The 23,970-nt window shown below is 48.0% G+C and overlaps 1 protein-coding gene across 3 annotated transcripts in view; it reads right to left on the minus strand.

Annotated features, from left to right (window-relative positions):
* The window catches only part of TTLL7 (tubulin tyrosine ligase like 7), a 248,544-nt gene that overhangs the window by 131,977 nt on the left and 92,597 nt on the right, over window positions 1-23,970 (minus strand). For all 3 annotated transcript variants that reach the window (XM_069735802.1, XM_069735803.1, XM_069735800.1), the window contains 2 exons: window positions 23,018-23,234; window positions 3,710-3,874 (listed from right to left, as the gene is read on the minus strand). In XM_069735802.1, the coding sequence (XP_069591903.1) occupies window positions 3,710-3,874; window positions 23,018-23,234 (382 nt within the window). The remainder of the gene's footprint in view (window positions 1-3,709; window positions 3,875-23,017; window positions 23,235-23,970) is intronic.

Raw genomic sequence — 23,970 nt, forward strand, 5'->3', positions numbered from 1 at the left:
ATACTTTCGCAAGGCACTGTAGAGAGGAGGAGAGTAGATAAGATGATGGCTTCCTTCTAGATGGAAGAGATAAGGCTCGGTAAGTAAAACGCAACCAAGAAGTCATTTCTTGGTGGTTGGAGATATAAGAGGTTGAAAAGAAACCAGAGTTTCTGGAGAAGATGAAGAGTTATTGGAGAATGATGCCGTGACCACCCAATCATCTAGAGATGGGATGACAAGAAATGACATGGGATGATACTGAATGACAAGAGATGACATGTATTCCCCAGAGACATAACGTGGTTAGGACAACAATGGAAACTTCTGTGAATTCCTTTAAAGCTGGTGATAATCCGGAGAGGGAGATACCCACCAACACTGTAATATTCATATAATGAGAAATAGCCTAATTTATGTATATGGCGGACAGGGGCACCCCGACACTGCAATGTGCTAATGATAAAATTAACTTCACAATTAATATGCTGCTGTGTTGTCCATGAACAGAGGGGAAAGGGGGCACCGCTGCCGTATATTATGTCTGCCCGATGCTCCAACAAAGTGACGCCCCCTTGGAAAAACAGGACCAGACCTTGTACATATAAGGATACCCCTTATTCAGGGGTCCTAGAACACCCCCCCCCCCCCCCACCCCATAAAGAGAACCAGGAACTGAAAGTGGGATTGTCTGCACACACAGGTGGGCTCTGCACCCAGACATGGGGACAAAACAAGGAACAGGGAGGATTGTAACTGATCTACTACGTGCGCGGATATCACTGGGAATTGTCTGTATTCTGACTGCAGGTGGGCGAGGATCCAACTGTCCCTCGTGTGCTGCCGGAGGACAAAAAGGAAAAGGACTCCTGTGCCCCCAGTATATAGTCATGGCCAGAAGTATTGACACTTCTGCAATTCTGTCAGATAATACTCATTTTCTTCCTGAAAATTATTGCAAACACAAATTCTTTGTTATTATTATCTTCATTTAATTTGTCTAAAATGAAAAAACACAAAAATAATTGTCCTAAAGCCAAATTGGATATATTTCCACACCAAACATAAAAAAGGGGGTGGACAAAAGTATTGGCACTGTTCGAAAACTCATGTGATGCTTCTCTAATTTGTGTAATTAACAGCACCTGTAACTTACCTGTGGCCCCTAACAGGTGTTGGCAATAACTAAATCACACTTGCAGCCGGTTGACATGGATTAAAGTTGACTCAACCTCTGTCCTGTGTCCTTGTGTGACCACATTGAGCATGGAGAAAAGAAAGAAGACCAAAGAACTGTCTGAGGACCTGAGAAACCAAATTGTGAGGAAGCATGAGCAATCTCAAGGCTACAAGTCCATCTCCAAAGACCTGAATGTTCCTGTGTCTACCGTGCGCAGTGTCATCAAGAAGTGTAAAGCCCATGGCACTGTGGCTAACCTCCCTAGATGTGGACGGAAAAGAAAAATTGACAAGAGATTTCAACGCAAGATTGTGCGGATGTTGAATAAAGAACCTCGACTAACATGCAAACAAGTTCAAGCTGCCCTGCAGTCCGAGGGTACAACAGTGTCAACCCGTACTATCCGTCGGCGTCTGAATGAAAAGGGACTGTATGGTAGGAGACCCAGGAAGACCCCACTTCTTACCCCGAGACATAAAAAAGCCAGGCTGGAGTTTGCCAAAACTTACCTGAAAAGGCCTAAAACGTTTTGGAAGAATGTTCTCTGGTCAGATGAGACAAAAGTAGAGCTTTTTGGGCAAAGGCATCAACATAGAGATTACAGAAGAAAAAAAGAGGCATTCAAAGAAAAGAACACGATCCCTACAGTCAAACATGGCGGAGGTTCCCTGATGTTTTGGGGTTGTTTTGCTGCCTCTGGCACTGGACTGCTTGACCGTGTGCATGGCATTGTGAAGTCTGAAGACCACCAACAAATTTTGCAGCATAATGTAGGGCCCAGTGTGAGAAAGCTGGGTCTCCCTCAGAGGTCATGGGTCTTCCAGCAGGACAATGACCCAAAACAAACTTCAAAAAGCACTAGAAAATGGTTTGAGAGAAAGCACTGGAGACTTCTAAGGTGGCCAGCAATGAGTCCAGACCTGAATCCCATAGAACACCTGTGGAGAGATCTAAAAATGGCCGTTTGGAGAAGGCAGCCTTCACATATCAGGGACCTGGAGCAGTTTGCCAAAAAAGAATGGTCTAAAATTCCAGCAGAGCATTGTAAGAAACTCATTGATGGTGACCGGAAGCGGTTGGTCGCAGTAATTTTGGCTAAAGGTTGTGCAACCAAGTATTAGGCTGAGGGTGCCAATACTTTTGTCTGGCCCATTTTTGGAGTTTTGTGTGAAATGATCAATGTTTTGCTTTTTGCTTCATTCTCTTTTGTGTTTTTTCATTTAAGACAAATTAAATGAAGATAATAATATCAAATAATTTGTGATTGCAATCATTTTCAGGAAGAAACTGAGTATTATCTGACAGAATTGCAGGGATGCCAATACTTTTGGCCACGACTGTAACTACCCAAGGGCTCAGTATATAATGACTATAGCACCCCCAGTATATAACGCCCCAGTATATAACTACCCAAGGGCTCAGTATATAATGACTATAGCACCCCCAGTATATATAACGCCCCAGTATATAACTACCCAAGGGCTCAGTATATAATGACTATAGCACCCCAGTATATAACGCCCCCGTAGCTCAGTATATACTGACTATAACGACCCAAGCATATAACAACTCCAGTATATAACGACCCTGGACCTCAGTATATAATGACTATAGCACCCCAGTATATAACGCCCCCGTAGCTCAGTATATACTGACTATAACGACCCAAGCATATAACAACTCCAGTATATAAAACCCCAGTATATAACTACCCAGGGGCTCAGTATATAATGACTATAGCGCCCCAGTATATAACACCCCAGTATCTAACGACCCTGGACCTCAGTATATAATGACTATAGCGCCCCCAGTATATAACGCCCCAGTATATAACGACCCCGGGGCTCAGTATATATTGACAATAACAACCCCCGTATATAAAGCTCCCAGTATATAAAAACCCTGGAGCTCAGTATATAATGACTATAGCACCCCCACTACATAACGCCTCCAGTATATAACGACCCCGGGGCTCAGTATATAATGACTATAGCACCCCCAGTATATAAGGACCCAGGACCTCAGTATATAATGACTATAGCACCCACAGTATATAACGCCCCCGTAGCTCAGTATATACTGAATATAACGACCTAAGTATATAACAACCCCATATATAACGCCTCCAGTATATAATGCCCCCGTATATAACGCCCCCAGTATATAAAAACCCCGGAGCTCAGTATATAATGACTATAGCACCCCCATTATATAACGCCTCCAGTATATAACGACCCCGGGGCTCAGTATATACTGACAATAACAACCCCTGTATATAACGACCCCAGTATATAAGGAACCCGAGGCTCAGTATATAATGACTATAACAACCCCTGTATATAACAGCTCAGTATATAATATAACGACCCTGCACCTCAGCACATACTGCCTATAGCGCCCCAGCATATCATGGATATACTGTGGAGGACCTGGAGGGGTGGAGGGCAGGATGACGATCCTCCAAAATATTAATTACATTGTATCACTCAGTGTCGCTATCAGACTGTGATAATATCAGTTGTATTTGCAGTAACAGCCGCCGGGTCTTACAGAAATGTCGTTCCAGAACTTGGCCACGTCATGGTCATTGGCACGCAGGAATTCGGTAAACCACCGGATGGAGCGCTTGCTGCCTCGATCCTCCGTCTCGTCACGCTCAAAGTTCTGGTTGTGTTTGTTGACTGAGTAGTTGGTGAGATGCATGTACAGCTGGTTCTACGAGAGAAGACACAAGGCGTCACCACAGCGTAGATGGCGGCGCCCACTGCAGGGGCACAGCAAGGGATATAAAGATACCTGGCCATACATGGCACACGAGCAGCGCTGGTCCCAGGAGCAGCCTTCTCTACAGAATCCCTGGCACTGAAACGCTCACCACAGACACCACTAGGGGGCGCTCAAAAATAGGTGTGTGTTGCGGCTGTCTAATAGCATCACGACAAACAGCCACCGGGACTCAAACATATTACTCGAGCATGCACAAGATACTCGGATAACACTCGAGCATGCTCGGATAACACAATATCCGAGCACATTCGCTCATCACTAATAACTAATTATATACTAATGGTGGGTGAACGTCTGTATTCAGCTGCTTAGTGTAGAAGTAGGAGAAAAAGTGGGGAATGTGCTCTGGAAGCGTGGCTCTAGATAACTGTGTTATTTTCTTCAGAGACGAGTCCTGGCTGGAAGAAGTGATGGTGGTCTGTGCTGGATGAAGAAGAAAAGGGAAGATGAATAACTTCAACTAGAGACGTCACTTGTAAGTGCATTACCAGTACACTGACACTAAACCCTGTATATTATATACAGAGCCCCTGTGTATAATATCACTGGTGATCCCTGTATTAACTGTACTCTATATACAGAGCTCCTGTGTATAATGTCACTGGTGAGTCCTGTATTAACTGTACTCTATATACAGAGCTCCTGTATATAATGTCACTGGTGATCACTGTATTACCTATACACTGACACTACAGAGCTCTTGTGTATGATGTCAATGGTAATCACTGTATTACCTATACACTGACACTATATACAGAGCTCTTGTGTATGTCACTGGTGATCACTGTATTACCTGTACACTGACACTACAGAGCTCTTGTGTATGATGTCAATGGTAATCACTGTATTACCTATACACTGACACTATATACAGAGCTCTTGTGTATGTCACTGGTGATCACTGTATTACCTATACACTATATACAGAGCTCCTGTGTATAATGTCACTGGTGATCCCTGCATTACTTGTACACTGACACTATATACAGAGCTCTTGTGTATAATGTCACTGGTGATCACTGTATTACCTGTACACTGACACTATATACAGAGCTCCTGTGTATAATGTCACTGGTGATCCCTGCATTACTTGTACACTGACACTATATACAGAGCTCTTGTGTATAATGTCACTGGTGATCACTGTATTACCTGTACACTGACACTATATACAGAGTTCTTGTGTATAATGTCACTGGTGATCACTGTATTACCTATACACTATATACAGAGCTCCTGTGTATAATGTTACTGGTGATCCCTGTATTACCTGTACACTGACACAATATACAGAGCTCCTGTGTATAATGTCACTGGTGATCACTGTATTACCTATACACTATATACAGAGCTCCTGTGTATAATGTCACTGGTGATCCCTGTATTACCTGTACACTGACACAATATACAGAGCTCCTGTGTATGTCACTGGTGATCACTGTATTACCTATACACTATATACAGAGCTCCTGTGTATAATGTCACTGGTGATCCCTGTATTACCTGTACACTGACACAATATACAGAGCTCCTGTGTATGTCACTGGTGATCACTGTATTACCTATACACTATATACAGAGCTCCTGTATATAATGTCACTGGTGATCCCTGTATTACTTGTACACTGACACTATATACAGAGCTCCTAAAACGCAATTTGAGCGGGCACAATCCTCTTTAAATAGAAGAAAGGGGGAACACCTGATGCATATCGATATAGACAAGCAACACAAAGTACATACATCAAAAAATTGGGATCACCACACCAATAGTTTTAGTACAAAAGATAACAAAATATTATTGAAAACACAACACGAGAACTGTTTTTTTAAAAACAATTAAAAACCCCACAAACAGGATAGAGGATTAGGGTCCATACAAATATGAGTTAAATACTCAAAAGGAAACACTGCACAGTCAATGTCAATTGTGTATATATATATATATATATATATATATATATATATATATATATATATATTTCAATGTGACCAAACTCAAGATAATGTGGAGCAGACAATATATGCATGCTGTTATCCCATTCAAAAACAATCAATGAAGTTATTACTAAAATACTATATTCGATGTGAGATCAGTGTAAATAATTGTCCAGCAATATCATCCACAACTGTGGGAAGTCCTGAGTATCCCAAGGGCACGAGGAGATCAACTGCTCCAGAAATAACCAGTCTCCAAAAGCTGCACCAAAGGACCCAGTGTCTTACCCTACACTATCAGGTAGGTCACCTCAATTATTAGCATAGCGGACTGTGGCAGTGTTAGGACCCGCGCGTATCAACGCTTATAGCGTCTTCCTCAAGGTCCACAGTGGACTTCCCACAGTAGAAGCCCCTTTTGAGCTAGTGCAGCCATGAGTCTTCTTGGGAATGATGCCACAAGTTTTTCACCCCTGTATTTGGGGATCCTCCGCCATTCTTCCTTGCAGATCCTCTCCAGTTCCGTCAGGTTGGATGGTGAACGTTGGTGGACGCCATTTTCAGGTCTCTCCAGAGATGCTCCATTGGGTTTAGGTCAGGGCTCTGGCTGGGCCGGTCAGGAATGGTCACAGAGTTGTTCTGAAGCCGCTCCTTTGTTATTTTAGCTGTGTGTTAGGGTCATTGTCTTGTTGGAAGGTGAACCTTCGGCCAAGTCTGGGGTCCAGAGCACTCTGGAAGAGGTTTTCATCCAGGATATCTCTGTACTTGGCCACATTCATGTTTCCTTCAATGACAACCAGTCGTCCTGTCCCTGCAGCTGAAAAACACCCTCATAGCATGATGCTGCCACCACCATGCTTCACTGTGGGGATTGTATTGGGCAGGTGATGAGCAGTGCCTGGTTTTCTCCACACATACCGCTTAGAATTATCACCATAAAGGTCTATCTTCATCTCATCAGACCAGAGAATCTTATTTCTCATAGTCTGGGAGTCCTTCATGTGTTCTTTAGCAAACTCTATGCGGCTTTCATATGTCTTGCAGTGAGGAGAGGCTTCCGTCGCGCCACTCTGCTATAAAGGCCGGACTGGTGGAGGCTGTGGTGATAGTTAACTTTGTGGAACTTTCTCCCATCTCCCTACTGCATCTCTGGAGCTCGGCCACAGTGATCTTGGGGATCTTCTTTACCTCTCACCAAGGCTCTTCTCCCACGATTGCTCACTTTGGCTGGACGGCCGGGTCTAGGAAGACTTCTGCTGGTCCCAAACTTCTCCCATTTAAGGATTATGGAGGCCACTGTGCTCTTAGGACCCTTGAGTCCTGCAGAAATTCTGTTGTAACCTTGTCCAGATCTGTGCCACAATTCTGTCTCTGAGCTCCTTGGATAGTTCCTTTGGCCTCATGATTCTCATTTCGTCTGACATGCACTGTGAGCTGTGAGGTCTTATATAGACAGGTGTGCGCCGCTCCAAACAAGTCCTATCAGTTTAATTACACACAGCTGGACTCCAATGAAGGAGGAGAACCATTTCAAGGAGGATCACAAGGAAATGGACGGCATGGGACTTACATATGAGGGTCTGAAGACTTATGACCATGTGATATTTCAGGTTTTCTTTTTTATTAAATTTGTAAAAATTTGTTTTTTTCAGTGAAGATGGGGTGCAGAGTGAACATTAATGAGAACAAAAAGAACTTTATTGAATTTACCAAATGGCTGCAATGAAACAAAGAGTGAAAAATTTAAAGGGGTCTGAATACTTTCTTGTATACTGTATATGTACACGTGTGTGTGAGAATAAACGTCAGTGATTTCCACAATGAGGAACATACGAGGATCTGTGACACTGAGCAGCCATGAAAGTCACAGTGATCACTACAGGAAGGATTGACGTGGGATAATTCCATGTGACGCGTCTACCACCTGGTGGTCACTAGTGGGATTACACAACCTATTTCAGTGGCGATTATCACTGCTATATGACATTATCTGGGGTTACTGCCATTCCTACATTGTTTCACCAGATTTTCTATCGCTTTTATTAATTGTTTTCAATTTTATGTTTTTTGAACGATTCACAACATTCACTGCATCTTTATATCTTTTTTTCGCAACATGCTCAGGTTATTGATTGCAACAGATTGATGAGAATTATCTACATGAAAACCTCAAGAACTTTGTAAACACTCCTGCTGCGATTTATTATTTTTTGCACCATTTATTTGAGTATAAATTTAGATTTTATGGATGTATATTTTTGCTCCAACTTCATCTTGGCTTTTGCACATTTTTCTGTCCTCGTTATGTTTTCAGTTTGCTCAACAGATTTCTTCTGAGCTGTAAAACTGGAGTAAAAGTGTTCTAAATATTTGTAGAAATCTTAAGGAGGTCATCAAGGCCTTTAAAATGGCCTTTGCTTAGGACATGCTATCATTATCACTTTGTCCCGGCAGGGGGCCTTTCTGATCCGCAGTCCAGTGAACGCTGCGGCCCCCTCACTGGTTACACGGCTTTGTACAATAGCAGATTTTTGGCATGTAAGATGAAGGGCAGCTGTGTCCGTAATGATCAGTGTAGACCACTAATGTGTGACTTGTGGGGTCCAGGACCACGATAATCAGGCGGATGAAGAAGCCACAGTCATCTCCTAATCGCCGCGTCCTCTTCGCCGTCCACTGATCGCCACGTCCTCTTCGCCGTCCACTGATCGCCACGTCCTCTTCGCCGTCCACTGATCGCCACGTCCTCTTCGCCGTCCACTGATCGCCACGTCCTCTTCGCCGTCCACTGATCGCCACGTCCTCTTCGCCGTCCACTGATCGCCACGTCCTCTTCGCCGTCCACTGATCGCCACGTCCTCTTCGCCGTCCACTGATCGCCACGTCCTCTTCGCCGTCCACTGATCGCCACGTCCTCTTCGCCGTCCACTGATCGCCACGTCCTCTTCGCCGTCCACTGATCGCCACGTCCTCTTCGCCGTCCACTGATCGCCACGTCCTCGTCGCCGTCTACTGATCGCCACGTCCTCGTCGCCGTCCACTGATCGCCACGTCCTCTTCGCCGTCCACTGATCGCCACGTCCTCTTCGCCGTCCACTGATCGCCACGTCCTCTTCGCCGTCCACTGATCGCCACGTCCTCTTCGCCGTCCACTGATCGCCACGTCCTCTTCGCCGTCCACTGATCGCCACGTCCTCTTCGCCGTCCACTGATCGCCACGTCCTCTTCGCCGTCCACTGATCGCCACGTCCTCTTCGCCGTCCACTGATCGCCACGTCCTCTTCGCCGTCCACTGATCGCCACGTCCTCTTCGCCGTCCACTGATCGCCACGTCCTCTTCGCCGTCTACTGATCGCCACGTCCTCTTCGCCGTCTACTGATCGCCACGTCCTCTTCGCCGTCTACTGATCGCCACGTCCTCTTCGCCGTCTACTGATCGCCACGTCCTCTTCGCCGTCCACTGATCGCCACGTCCTCTTCGCCGTCTACTGATCGCCACGTCCTCTTCGCCGTCTACTGATCGCCACGTCCTCTTCGCCGTCTACTGATCGCCACGTCCTCTTCGCCGTCCACTGATCGCCACGTCCTCTTCGCCATCCACTGATCGCCACGTCCTCTTCACATCCACTGATCGCCACGTCCTCTTCACCATCCACTGATCGCCACGTCCTCTTCGCCGTCAACTGATCGCCACGTCCTCTTCACCATCCACTGATCGCCACATCCTCTTCGCCGTCCACTGATCGCCACGTCCTCTTCGCCGTCCACTGATAACTGTCTTCTTTGCCGTTCATGCTAATAATTAGGTATTGGGTGCACCACAATATAACTAATTGTAATGCAATATAGACCAGGGTGCTAAAGAATGCAGGGAGGGGGGAATATGCACAAAACAAAAAGAGACCAATGCATATACACTCTATTTACAGGTGTGCACGGTGTATCAAAATCACTCTTTATTCTCACAAAAACACAAACATTATTAAAAACCATTTCAAAACACAATACATACCCCAGGACGACCAAGAATGGAGCGGTCCTGTACATATATAATATATACCGAAAACATGAGACGGCACCAAAAACAGATAACTGTACAAAGCAGTGACCCTGTAATATAATATAGTGGGTACTATTAGATACTATGGGACCATTGTGTTATTGGCATGTACAGTGTATATTATATTACAGGGTCACTGCTTTGTACAGTTATCTGTTTTTGGTGCCGTTTCATGTTTTGGGTATATATTATATATGTCAGGATCGCTCCATTCTTGGTCGTCCTGGGGTCTGTATTGTGTTTTTAAATGGTTTTTAATAATGTTTGTGCTTTTGTGAGAATAAAGAGTGATTTTGATACACTATTTACAGGTGTGCACGGTGTATATGCATTGGTCTCTTTTCATTATGTGCATATTTTTTGCCGTCCACTGATCGCCAGATCCTCTTTACTGTCCAATGATCGCCGCGTCCTCTTTACTGTCCACTGATCGCCGGATCCTCTTTACTGTCCACTGATCGCCGCGTCCTCTTTACTGTCCACTGATCGCCGCGTCCTCTTTACCGTCCACTGATCGCCGCGTCCTCTTTACCGTCCACTGATCGCCGCGTCCTCTTTACCGTCCACTGATCGCCGCGTCCTCTTTACCGTCCACTGATCGCCGCGTCCTCTTTACCGTCCACTGATCGCCGCGTCCTCTTTACCGTCCACTGATCGCCGCGTCCTCTTTACCGTCCACTGATCGCCGCGTCCTCTTTACCGTCCACTGATCGCCGCGTCCTCTTTACCGTCCACTGATCGCCGCGTCCTCTTTACCGTCCACTGATCGCCGCGTCCTCTTTACCGTCCACTGATCGCCGCGTCCTCTTTACCGTCCACTGATCGCCGCGTCCTCTTTACCGTCCACTGATCGCCGCGTCCTCTTTACCGTCCACTGATCGCCGCGTCCTCTTTACTGTCCACTGATCGCCGCGTCCTCTTTACTGTCCACTGATCGCCGCGTCGTCTTTACTGTCCACTGATCGCCGGACCCTCTTTACTGTCCACTGATCACCGCGTCGTCTTTACTGTCCACTGATCACCGCATCCTCTTTACTGTCCACTGATCACCGCATCCTCTTTACTGTCCACTGATCGCCGCGTCCTCTTTACTGTCCACTGATCGCCGGATCGTCTTTACTGTCCACTGATCACCGCGTCCTCTTTACTGTCCACTGATCACCGCGTCCTCTTTACTGTCCACTGATCGCCGGATCCTCTTTACTGTCCACTGATCGCCGGATTCTCTTTACTGTCCACTGATCGCCGGATCCTCTTTACTGTCCACTGATCGCCGCATCCTCTTTACTGTCCACTGATTGCCGGACTCTTTGCCGTCCACTGATCGCCGGATCCTCTTTACTGTCCACTGATCGCCGCGTCCTCTTTACCGTCCACTGATCGCCGCGTCCTCTTTACCGTCCACTGATCGCCGCGTCCTCTTTACCGTCCACTGATCGCCACGTCCTCTTTACTGTCCACTGATCGCCGCGTCCTCTTTACTGTCCACTGATTGCCGCACTCTTTGCCGTCTACTGATCGCCGCGTCCTCTTTGCGGTCCACTGATCACCGCGTCCTCTTTACTGTTCACTGATTGCCGCACTCTTTGCCGTCCACTGATCGCCGCGTCCTCTTTACTGTTCACTGATCGCTGCGTCCTCTTTACTGTCCACGGATCGCCGCGTCCTCTTTGCCGTCCACTGATCGCTGCGTCCCCTTCTAGCCTGCTGATCACTGCGTCCTCTGTAGCTCTTACCTGGCACAGTGCCGTACACCTCGTCGTGGCTGAGACTGGTTTGGCAGCTCCGAGTCCCTTAAAGGAAACGAGCCGGGGGTGGATCCCTTTATACACTGCTGCCACCACCTCGTGCACGTTCTCGATACCTCTTTACATACGTTCAATGGCGTGCCATATAAAAATCCTGCACTGCACATAAACCTGTGCCGATGTCTCCAGTCCGCACTTGGCACCTCCTCCCTGCCGGCATCGCCGACCCTCCGCCATTGATCGATGTGTCCAGCAGATGGTAATGAGACAGCCGTGCGGGGATTGTGGCCTGGAGGCGTCTATGTGACTGCTCTGATGTGTGTGCGCACCACTGTGGCACATAGCGGTGTGGTTATATGTGGCCACCACCGGATCTCCGGTGAACGGGATGTATGCAGGCTCGGGACTTTTAGTGAATGACGTTTAAGCTGCATTTTATATAAAATTTTATAACCTTTATATCATCTTAAAAACGGATGGCTGCAAAAAACCAGTGGTCGGCGCAATGAGAGTCCATTTCCATCAGGCAGACCCTGCAAATCCGTCACGGTGAGACCGCCCTCCACACGTCACGTACCCGGAGCCGTTAATCGCGACTGTCACCCTGGAACAACTTCATGTGATAACAGTCTACAGAGCGTCCGTGATGGCCATCGCTGTGATCTGCGGTATTAAAGGGCCCCCGGTAATGAAGGGATCCTCGGGGAGCGCCGTCACCAAGACAAATCTCCAGATGGTTTTGCTTAGAGAATCTTACCCGATTTCCCTCCTTTGTGACAGATCATATCTTAGGAGGCGTCCGAGATCGTCGCTCGTTTCTCACAATTACACTGTTTACTCGGCCGCGGCCATTTATAAACCATAATTACAATAAATGATATCGCGCTGTGTTTACCTCGGGCAGTGAGTGTGTGTACGCACGGAGGGGAGGATGGGTGGTCCGGCAGGCGCAGGTAATGAGCCGTGCGGGGAATTCATTACACATTCACTCACATTCAGACAACGCACAAGTGTTCTCCATTTACTGCGTCCTCAGCCACGGCACGAAGGGTTACTGGGGGGTAAAAGGGTTCGGGACTGCAGAAATCCGGTAATAAATGTATCACAGGGAAGCGCTGTACATGCAATTTCCTAATATTTAAAGGGGTTGTCTGAAAGAAGTGCAAAGTTTTAGGGAAGAAGCATAAAGACGGCGCAGAAAGTCATAAATGTTGAGATGTCTACACTACGGGGTCTCGCTCAGATGGATACGGACACAACCAGACTATGCGGGAAAAAACGTCCTCTATTCAGGAAGCAAATTTTTTTTTTTTCTTTAGTAAAAACCCAAAAGTCATGATTTGATATCTCTGCAGTCACAGGGCGCTTGTTTTTTGTCGGGTGAGATGTCATTTTTGATGTCACGCCATAAATAACATGATACCCTATAGAGATGTGCCCGTAAAAACGTATATGTTTAATAATTCACCCTGGCCAAACGAAATGTAATAAATTCCGCTGATACTCGCCCTCCGTGCGGCATTTCTAATATGATGGATTAGTGACAAAGAGGTGAAAGGGAAACAAAACCCCCATAAGGGGCCGACAGCAGATTCAGGTCATTGAATACTTTACAAAAACAGCCGGGAGACGCGACTCTCGATTCCCTCCATTCATCAATTCAGGGGGTTTTTAGTGTTTTTTATGGTGAATCCTACAAAAATCCGCACCTAGTTCATGACTTTTGTACAAAATCATCAGCCCTCATTGGGCGCCATTCATTATTGCATTTGTCCCAGCTTTTTCTCCAGTTTTTGGTATTTTGCACTTTTCAATCTTCTCACGTTTTCAATTGTGTCTTTTTTAAAGTCTATTTCGTGAGTATTCACCTGTGATTTTGGGGTTTGTTTTTTTTCACGTTTGTCATTGTGAACGGGGTTTGAGGTTTCCAGATGTTTTTGTCGGATTCCTAAATTGTGACATTTTATAAAGTCGCTAATATTTGAAGAAAATTTGCTCCATTCCCTTCCTCATCTGAATATACATCTGAAATATTTGCACAAAACTTGCAGCATTTAGGTAACAGGTGTGACTTTTGGGGATAAAAAGTAGCAAAAAGGTTAAAGATAAAATAAAAAAAATGTTCTTTTTTTTATGCTTTGAAGAATTTGGTTTAAAAAGAAAAGTCAACAAATACAATAAAAGAAAAAAGAAAATGACTAAAAAAAAAAGACCACAAATAATGAATGTGACCAATGTGATAATTGCTCCTGGTCGCCCTTCCTCCAATCCAATGTACCACATTCCTGAACTGTAAAAGAGCGCTGCAATATTCAAAGTGTCCACAAGATGGCAGCAGCAAAGCAAGGCGCCACAATAGGCAACATATAGCATAATAACTAGTGATGAGCGAGTGCACTCATGGCCGGGGTTAATATTAGTGATGAGCGAGTGCACTCATGGCTGGGGTTAATATTAGTGATGAGTGCACTCATGGCCGGGGTTAATATTAGTGATGAGTGAGTGCACTCATGGCCGGGGTTAATATTAGTGATGAGCGAGTGCACTCATGGCCGGGGTTAATATTAGTGATGAGTGCACTCATGGCCGGGGTTAATATTAGTGATGAGTGAGTGCACTCATGGCCGGGGTTAATATTAGTGATGAGTGCACTCATGGCCGGGGTTAATATTAGTGATGAGTGCACTCATGGCTGGGGTTAATATTAGTGATGAGCGAGTGCACTCATGGCTGGGGTTAATAATAGTGATGAGCGAGTGCACTCATGGCCGGGGTTAATATTAGTGATGGGTTAATATTAGTGATGAGTGCACTCATGGCCGGGGTTAATATTAGTGATGAGTGAGTGCACTCATGGCCGGGGTTAATATTAGTGATGAGCGAGTGCACTCATGGCCGGGGTTAATATTAGTGATGAGTGCACTCATGGCCGGGGTTAATATTAGTGATGAGTGAGTGCACTCATGGCCGGGGTTAATATTAGTGATGAGCGAGTGCACTCATGGCCGTGGTTAATATTAGTGATGAGTGCACTCATGGCCGGGGTTAATATTAGTGATGAGTGCACTCATGGCCGGGGTTAATATTAGTGATGAGTGCACTCATGGCCGGGGTTAATATTAGTGATGAGCGAGTGCACTCATGGCCGGGGTTAATATTAGTGATGAGCGAGTGCACTCATGGCCGGGGTTAATATTAGTGATGAGTGCACTCATGGCCGGGGTTAATATTAGTGATGAGTGAGTGCACTCATGGCCGGGGTTAATATTAGTGATGAGCGAGTGCACTCATGGCCGGGGTTAATATTAGTGATGAGTGCACTCATGGCCGGGGTTAATATTAGTGATGAGTGCACTCATGGCCGGGGTTAATATTAGTGATGAGTGAGTGCACTCATGGCCGGGGTTAATATTAGTGATGAGCGAGTGCACTCATGGCCGGGGTTAATATTAGTGATGAGCGAGTGCACTCATGGCCGGGGTTAATATTAGTGATGAGTGAGTGCACTCATGGCCGGGGTTAATATTAGTGATGAGCGAGTGCACTCATGGCCGGGGTTAATATTAGTGATGAGTGCACTCATGGCCGGGGTTAATATTAGTGATGAGTGCACTCATGGCCGGGGTTAATATTAGTGATGAGTGAGTGCACTCATGGCCGGGGTTAATATTAGTGATGAGCGAGTGCACTCATGGCCGGGGTTAATATTAGTGATGAGCGAGTGCACTCATGGCCGGGGTTAATATTAGTGATGAGCGAGTGCACTCATGGCTGGGGTTAATATTAGTGATGAGCGAGTGCACTCATGGCTGGGGTTAATATTAGTGATGAGCGAGTGCACTCATGGCCGGGGTTAATATTAGTGATGAGTGAGTGCACTCATGGCCGGGGTTAATATTAGTGATGAGTGCACTCATGGCCGGGCTTAATATTAGTGATGAGTGCACTCATGGCCGGGATTAATATTAGTGATGAGTGAGTGCACTCATGGCCGGGGTTAATATTAGTGATGAGTGAGTGCACTCATGGCCGGGGTTAATATTAGTGATGAGTGAGTGCACTCATGGCCGGGGTTAATACTAGTGATGAGTGCACTCATGGCCGGGGTTAATATTAGTGATGAGCGAGTGCACTCATGGCTGGGGTTAATATTAGTGATGAGCGAGTGCACTCATGGCTGGGGTTAATATTAGTGATGAGCGAGTGCACTCATGGCCGGGGTTAATATTAGTGATGAGTGAGTGCACTCATGGCCGGGGTTAATATTAGTGATGAGTGCACTCATGGCCGGGCTTAATATTAGTGATGAGTGCACTCATGGCCGGGATTAATATTAGTGATGAGTGAGTGCACTCATGGCCGGGGTTAATATTAGTGATGAGTGAGTGCACTCATGGCCGGGGTTAATACTAGTGATGAGTGCACTCATGGCCGGGGTTAATATTAGTGATGAGCGAGTGCACTCATGGCTGGGGTTAATATTAGTGATGAGCGAGTGCACTCATGGCTGGGGTTAATATTAGTGATGAGCGAGTGCACTCATGGCCGGGGTTAATATTAGTGATGAGTGAGTGCACTCATGGCCGGGGTTAATATTAGTGATGAGTGCACTCATGGCCGGGCTTAATATTAGTGATGAGTGCACTCATGGCCGGGATTAATATTAGTGATGAGTGAGTGCACTCATGGCCGGGATTAATATTAGTGATGAGTGAGTGCACTCATGGCCGGGGTTAATATTAGTGATGAGTGCACTCATGGCCGGGCTTAATATTAGTGATGAGTGCACTCATGGCCGGGGTTAATATTAGTGATGAGTGAGTGCACTCATGGCCGGGGTTAATATTAGTGATGAGTGAGTGCACTCATGGCCGGGGTTAATATTAGTGATGAGTGAGTGCACTCATGGCTGGGGTTAATATTAGTGATGAGTGCACTCATGGCCGGGGTTAATATTAGTGATGAGTGCACTCATGGCCGGGGTTAATATTAGTGATGAGTGAACTCATGGCCGGGGTTAATATTAGTGATGAGTGCACTCATGGCCGGGGTTAATATTAGTGATGAGTGCACTCATGGCCGGGGTTAATATTAGTGATGAGTGAGTGCACTCATGGCCGGGGTTAATATTAGTGATGAGCGAGTGCACTCATGGCCGGGGTTAATATTAGTGATGAGTGCACTCATGGCCGGGGTTAATATTAGTGATGAGTGCACTCATGGCCGGGGTTAATATTAGTGATGAGTGAGTGCACTCATGGCCGGGGTTAATATTAGTGATGAGTGAGTGCACTCATGGCCGGGGTTAATATTAGTGATGAGTGAGTGCACTCATGGCCGGGGTTAATATTAGTGATGAGTGAGTGCACTCATGGCTGGGGTTAATATTAGTGATGAGTGCACTCATGGCCGGGGTTAATATTAGTGATGAGTGCACTCATGGCCGGGGTTAATATTAGTGATGAGTGAGTGCACTCATGGCCGGGGTTAATATTAGTGATGAGTGCACTCATGGCCGGGGTTAATATTAGTGATGAGTGCACTCATGGCCGGGGTTAATATTAGTGATGAGTGAGTGCACTCATGGCCGGGGTTAATATTAGTGATGAGTGCACTCATGGCCGGGGTTAATACTAGTGATGAGTGCACTCATGGCCGGGGTTAATATTAGTGATGAGTGCACTCATGGCCGGGGTTAATATTAGTGATGAGTGCACTCATGGCTGGGTTTCCAGAGCACGCTCGGGGGTCCTCCGAGTATTTGTGACTGCTCGCTCAGAGATTTAGTTTTCATTTCCTCAGCAGCTGAATGACTTACAGCTACTAGGGAGATCGATTACACGTGGGGATTCCCTAACAAACAGGCAACCCCCACATGTGCTCAGCCTGGCTAGTAGCTGTAAATCATTCAGCTGAGGTGATGAAAACTAAATCTCCGAACACTAACAAATACTTGGAGGACCCCCGAGCGTGCTGGGGAAAACCCTAGCAACGAGTACACTCGTCGCTCATCACTAATATTAACCCCTTAGGACAATTTTTGTTTTCTGCGTTTTCGCTGTTTTCCTCCCGTTCTTGTATTTCCACCCACACGGATATATGAGGCTTGTTGTTATTTGAGGGGCAAATTGTAGTTTTGAATGACACCATTGTGCCGCCACCATTTTCTTTTTAATTTTCCATTGATGGAGCTGTGTCAGGGTTTGTTTTTTGTGTGTTGAGCTGATGCTTTCATTGGTTCCATCTTTGGGTACACACGATGTTTTGTTCCCTTTTTATTCAGTTTTATGGGGAGGGGGGGAATAAACAAAAAAATTCCAAATCATTCATTTACCACCAGGCATCATAGGTGTAGAAAGACAGCAGTAACACGGGCCTTCGGAGAGAAATTACATGTTCCTTCGGACAGCAGTGACACGGGCCTGCAGACAACGGTGACACGGCCTGTGTAGAAGTGACACGGGCCTGCGGACAGCAGTGACACGGCCTACGGACAGAGGTGACACGGGCCTGCGGATAGAGGTGGCATGGGCCTGAGGACAACGGTGACACGGGCCTGCGGACAGGTGACAAGGCCTGTGGACAGCAGTGACACAGGCCTTTGGATAGAGGTGACACGGGCCTACGGACAGAGGCGACACGGGCCTGAGGACAGAGGTGACACGGGCCTGAGGACAGAGGTGACACGGGCCTGAGGACAGAGGTGACACGGGCCTGTGGACAGAGGTGACACGGGCCTACGGACAGAGGTGACACGGGCCTGAGGACAGCGGTGACATGGGCCTACGAATAAAGGTGACACAGGCCTGCAGATAGAGGTGACATGGGCCTGAGGACAGAGGTGACACGGGCCTGAGGACAGAGGTGACACGGGCCTGAGGACAGAGGTGACACGGGCCTGAGGACAGAGGTGACACGGGCCTGAGGACAGAGGTGACACGGGCCTGAGGACAGCGGTGACACGGGCCTACGAATAAAGGTGACACAGGCCTGCGGATAGAGGTGACATGGGCCTGAGGACAGGTGACACGGGCCTGAGGACAGAGGTGACGCGGGCCTACGGACAGAGGTGACACGGGCCTATGGACAGAGGTGACACGGCCTGTGGACAGCAGTGACACGGGCCTGAGGACAGAGGTGACACGGGCCTGTGGACAGCAGTGACACGGGCCTACGGACAGAGGTGACACGGGCCTACGGACAGAGGTGACACGGGCCTACGGACAGAGGTGACACGGGCCTACGGACACAGGTGACACGGCCTGTGGACAGCAGTGACACAGGCCTGCGAATAAAGGTGGCACGGGCATGCGGATAGAGGTGACACGGGCCTGCAGACAGAAGTGACACAGGCCTGAGGACAGAGGTGACAAGGGCCTGCGGACACACGTGACACGGCCTGTGGACAGCAGTGACACGGCCTGCGGATAGAGGTGGCACGGCCTTTGGATAGAAGTGACACGGGCCTGCGGACAGAGGTGACACAGGCCTGCGAAAAAAGGTGACACGGGCCCTTGGATAGAGGTTACATGGGCCTTCAGACAGAAGTAACATGGGCCTGCGGACAGAGGTGGTACGGGCCTTCGGAAAGTGATGACACAGGCCTGAGGACAGCGGTGACACGGAGCTTCAGACAAAGGTGACACGGTCTTTCAAACAGTGGTGACACGGGCCTGTGAACAGCGGTGACAGGTGACACGGCCTGCGGACAGAGGTGACATGGGCCTTTGGATAGAGGTTACACGGGCCTGTGGACAGAAGTGACACGGGTCTTCGGAAGATTCCCGGCTGCCATGATAACCCATCAGAAACCAGCAATCTTGTTATTGAGGGGGGAGACAAAATTGGCACCGAAATAGGTAAAAACATACTGTGGAAGCATAAATGCCAGTGATTAAGGGGTTAACCAGCAGTAATCAGAGCGCAGCTGCAGATGCCGGCTGTATAACGCAGCTCCTGAGCTGGCTCCATACACCCGCACGCGACAGAGGGTGAGCTATGGAAGCCGCCCACACGTTCTTACATTCTGCAGTGGTGGGACCACTGGGTAAGCGCTCAGCCCCCAATAAAAACTCCTTTATTGTAGAGATCTAATGTGTCACTCAGGAGAAATCCTGTGCAGAAGCCATATGCAAATCAGACTGGAGGTGCACTGGGGGCGTGCCAGCAGAAAGAAGCAGAAGTGCATTAGCACGCCTCCAGTGCACTTACAGCCTAATCTCAATATGGCTTCTACTTGGACAAAGAATAAAAGTCACCATTGTTCCCTTTTATCAATGTGTTCGATCAAATTCAAACATTTTTGCACCCAGAGAAGACGTAGTGGTCCGTCTCCGTCTGTTTAGTGTCCGTCTGGGAGTAAAGTAATTCTCCTATAGGCACATGTGACAGAGTCACTGGTGATGTAATAGAGGGGCGAAACGAGTCACTGGTGATGTAATGGAGGGGCGATAAGAGTCACTGGTGATGTAATGGAGGGGCGATACGAGTCACTGGTGATGTAATAGAGGGGCAAAACGAGTCATGTAATAGAGGGGCAATACGAGTCACTGGTGATGTAATGGAGGGGCGAAACGAGTCACTGGTGATGTAATGGAGGGGCGATACGAGTCACTGGTGATGTAATAGAGGGGCAAAACGAGTCATGTAATAGAGGGGCGATACGAGTCCCTGGTGATGTAATAGAGGGGCGATACGAGTCACTGGTGATGTAATATAGGGGCGATACGAGTCACTGGTGATGTAATAGAGGGGCGAAACAAGTCATGTAATAGAGGGGCGATACGAGTCACTGGTGATGTAATAGAGGGGCGATACGAGTCACTGGTGATGTAATAGAGGGCGATACGAGTCACTGGTGATGTAATAGAGGGCGATACGAGTCACTGGTGATGTAATAGAGGGGCGATACGAGTCACTGGTGATGTAATGGAGGGGCGATATAAGTCACTGGTGATGTAATAGAGGGGCGATACGAGTCACTGGTGATGTAATAGAGGGGCGATACGAGTCACTGGTGATGTAATGGAGGGGTGATATAAGTCACTGGTGATGTAATGGAGGGGCGATACGAGTCACTGGTGATGTAATAGAGGGGTGATACGAGTCACTGGTGATGTAATGGAGGGGCGATATAAGTCACTGGTGATGTAATGGAGGGGCGATACAAGTCACTGGTGATGTAATGGAGGGGTGATATAAGTCACTGGTGATGTAATGGAGGGGCGATACGAGTCACTGGTGATGTGATAGAGGGGCGATACGAGTCACTGGTGATGCAATAGAGGGCGATACGAGTCACTGGTGATGTAATAGAGGGGCGATACGAGTCACTGGTGATGTAATAGAGGGGCGATACGAGTCACTGGTGATGTAATAGAGGGGCGATATAAGTCACTGGTGATGTAATAGAGGGGCGATACGAGTCACTGGTGATGTAATGGAGGGGCGATACGAGTCACTGGTGATGTAATGGAGGGGCGATACGAGTCACTGGTGATGTAATAGAGGGGCAAAACGAGTCATGTAATAGAGGGGCGATACGAGTCCCTGGTGATGTAATAGAGGGGCGATACGAGTCACTGGTGATGTAATATAGGGGCGATACGAGTCACTGGTGATGTAATAGAGGGGCGAAACAAGTCATGTAATAGAGGGCGATACGAGTCACTGGTGATGTAATAGAGGGGCGATACGAGTCACTGGTGATGTAATAGAGGGCGATACGAGTCACTGGTGATGTAATAGAGGGCGATACGAGTCACTGGTGATGTAATAGAGGGGCGATACGAGTCACTGGTGATGTAATGGAGGGGCGATATAAGTCACTGGTGATGTAATAGAGGGGCGATACGAGTCACTGGTGATGTAATAGAGGGGCGATACGAGTCACTGGTGATGTAATGGAGGGGTGATATAAGTCACTGGTGATGTAATGGAGGGGCGATACGAGTCACTGGTGATGTAATAGAGGGGTGATACGAGTCACTGGTGATGTAATGGAGGGGCGATATAAGTCACTGGTGATGTAATGGAGGGGCGATACAAGTCACTGGTGATGTGATAGAGGGGCGATACGAGTCACTGGTGATGCAATAGAGGGCGATACGAGTCACTGGTGATGTAATAGAGGGGCGATACGAGTCACTGGTGATGTAATAGAGGGGCGATACGAGTCACTGGTGATGTAATAGAGGGGCGATACGAGTCACTGGTGATGTAATAGAGGGGTGATATAAGTCACTGGTGATGTAATGGAGGGGCGATACGAGTCACTGGTGATGTAATAGAGGGGTGATATAAGTCACTGGTGATGTAATGGAGGGGCGATACGAGTCACTGGTGATGTAATAGAGGGGCGATACGAGTCACTGGTGATGTAATAGAGGGGCGATACGAGTCACTGGTGATGTAATGGAGGGGTGATATAAGTCACTGGTGATGTAATAGAGGGCGATACGAGTCACTGGTGATGTAATAGAGGGCGATACGAGTCACTGTGCCTAATGGCGTCAGTGCGGTAAAGTACAGAGTTGTATTTCCTCCAGTACAGTAAGTGTTACGAGGGTTAAGTTATGTGATGGGCTGGTTTGTAGGGGGATACTTATAGAGAGGTGGGAGAGTGTCCCCCACATCTCCCCCTACAGAGCCAGCACCACTGTGTGCTGACAGGACCTGGGTGATGTCACAGTCATGTGATCAGTCATGTGGTGGAGGAGTCACATGATCCGGCTTAAGTGGCTGAAGGTCAGAGCTTCCAGAGTTCAGTGTGATCAGCCTGGAGAGGGAGCACTGCAGGAGAGTGCTGCATGGACTAGAGAACCTGAGCCGTGTGTGTTCTGTCAGCCGTGAGCAGGAGGGACCACACTCACAGAAGGACTATGTTTGTTCTGCCACCATTTTGCTTTGTTTTCCTGTTTTGCCTAGAGGGCTGTATTTTCTTTACCACACCTTGGTAAACCAAAGGAAGTTCTTAAAGCCGCAGTGTACCCGTGTCTATCTCCGTGTACAGCCAAGCGAGCCGCTCTACCACACACAACACCCGCACCCCTCCGTGCCCTTCCTCCACCCCTCCGTGCCCCCCCTGCACGCCTCCATACCCCAATCGCATCCCTCTGTGACCCCACCGCACCCCTCCATGATTAGTTATACCTGATAACAGAAAAAAGCAACAAACAACTGCCACTGGGGCGAACATCATCCAAGTCGAATGGTAACCTGTGGCTGGCAGCATCCAGATTTTCGCTCCGGAAGCTCGTTGAAGTATAAAGCAGCCGCTTCACATCTCTCCACTTATCTCCCATTGCCTCCATCACATGCACTCACCAGATTGGATTCGGAGGGCGAGTGATACTTCTCAGTGCCCATCCGCACCAGCCCATCATTGTACAGGAATATCCTCAGCGGGTCGCAGGACGTCACCAGGATGTAAATCCGCAAATCAAACTTGTATCCTTCCAGCAGGAACGGCTTATCCAGATATTCCTGGACGATAAGATGGTCCTGAGCCTGCAGCTTCTCACCGTTCCGGATCAGAGAGATCCTGGGGGAAAAATGGAGAAGATTCTGACTGTGAGCGTGACACCAGCGCAGGGTCTGAGGGGAGGAGTGTGATACCAGTGCAGGGTCTGAGGGGAGGAAAGTGACACCAGCGCAGGTTCTGAGGAGAGGAGCGTGACACCAGAGCAGGGTCTGAGGAGAGGAGCGTGACACCAGCGCAGGGTCTGAGGGGAGGAAAGTGACACCAGAGCAGGGTCTGAGGAGAGGAGCGTGACACCAGCGCAGGGTCTGAGGGGAGGAAAGTGACACCAGCGCAGGGTCTGAGGGGAGGAGCGTGACACCAGGGCAGGGTCTGAGGGGAGGAGCCTGAAGTCCGGGCAGGGTCTGAGGGGAGGCGCGTGACTCCAGCGCAGGGTCTGAGGAGAGGAGCGTGACACCAGCGCAGGGTCTGAGGGGAGGAAAGTGACACCAGCGTAGGGTCTGAGGGGAGGAGCGTGACACCAGGGCAGGGTCTGAGGGGAGGAGCGTGAAGTTTGGGCAGAGTCTGAGGGGAGGAGAGTGACACCAGCGCAGGGTCTGAGGCGAAGAGCATGAAACCTGTTATGATCTGGTGGCTGAGGAGCAGCATGAGACGTACTCTGGAGAAGGTGGTACCTGTACTGACCGCAAACCCTGAACTTAGCAGCGCAACTAGAAGTAGCCGTGGGGGGTACCTAACACTCCCTAGACCCCTCGGCACAGCCTAAGATCTAACTTCCCCTAAAGACAGAAACGGGAAA

Source organism: Ranitomeya imitator, chromosome 8 (assembly GCF_032444005.1).
Source record: "Ranitomeya imitator isolate aRanImi1 chromosome 8, aRanImi1.pri, whole genome shotgun sequence".
NCBI classification, from domain to species: domain Eukaryota; kingdom Metazoa; phylum Chordata; class Amphibia; order Anura; family Dendrobatidae; genus Ranitomeya; species Ranitomeya imitator.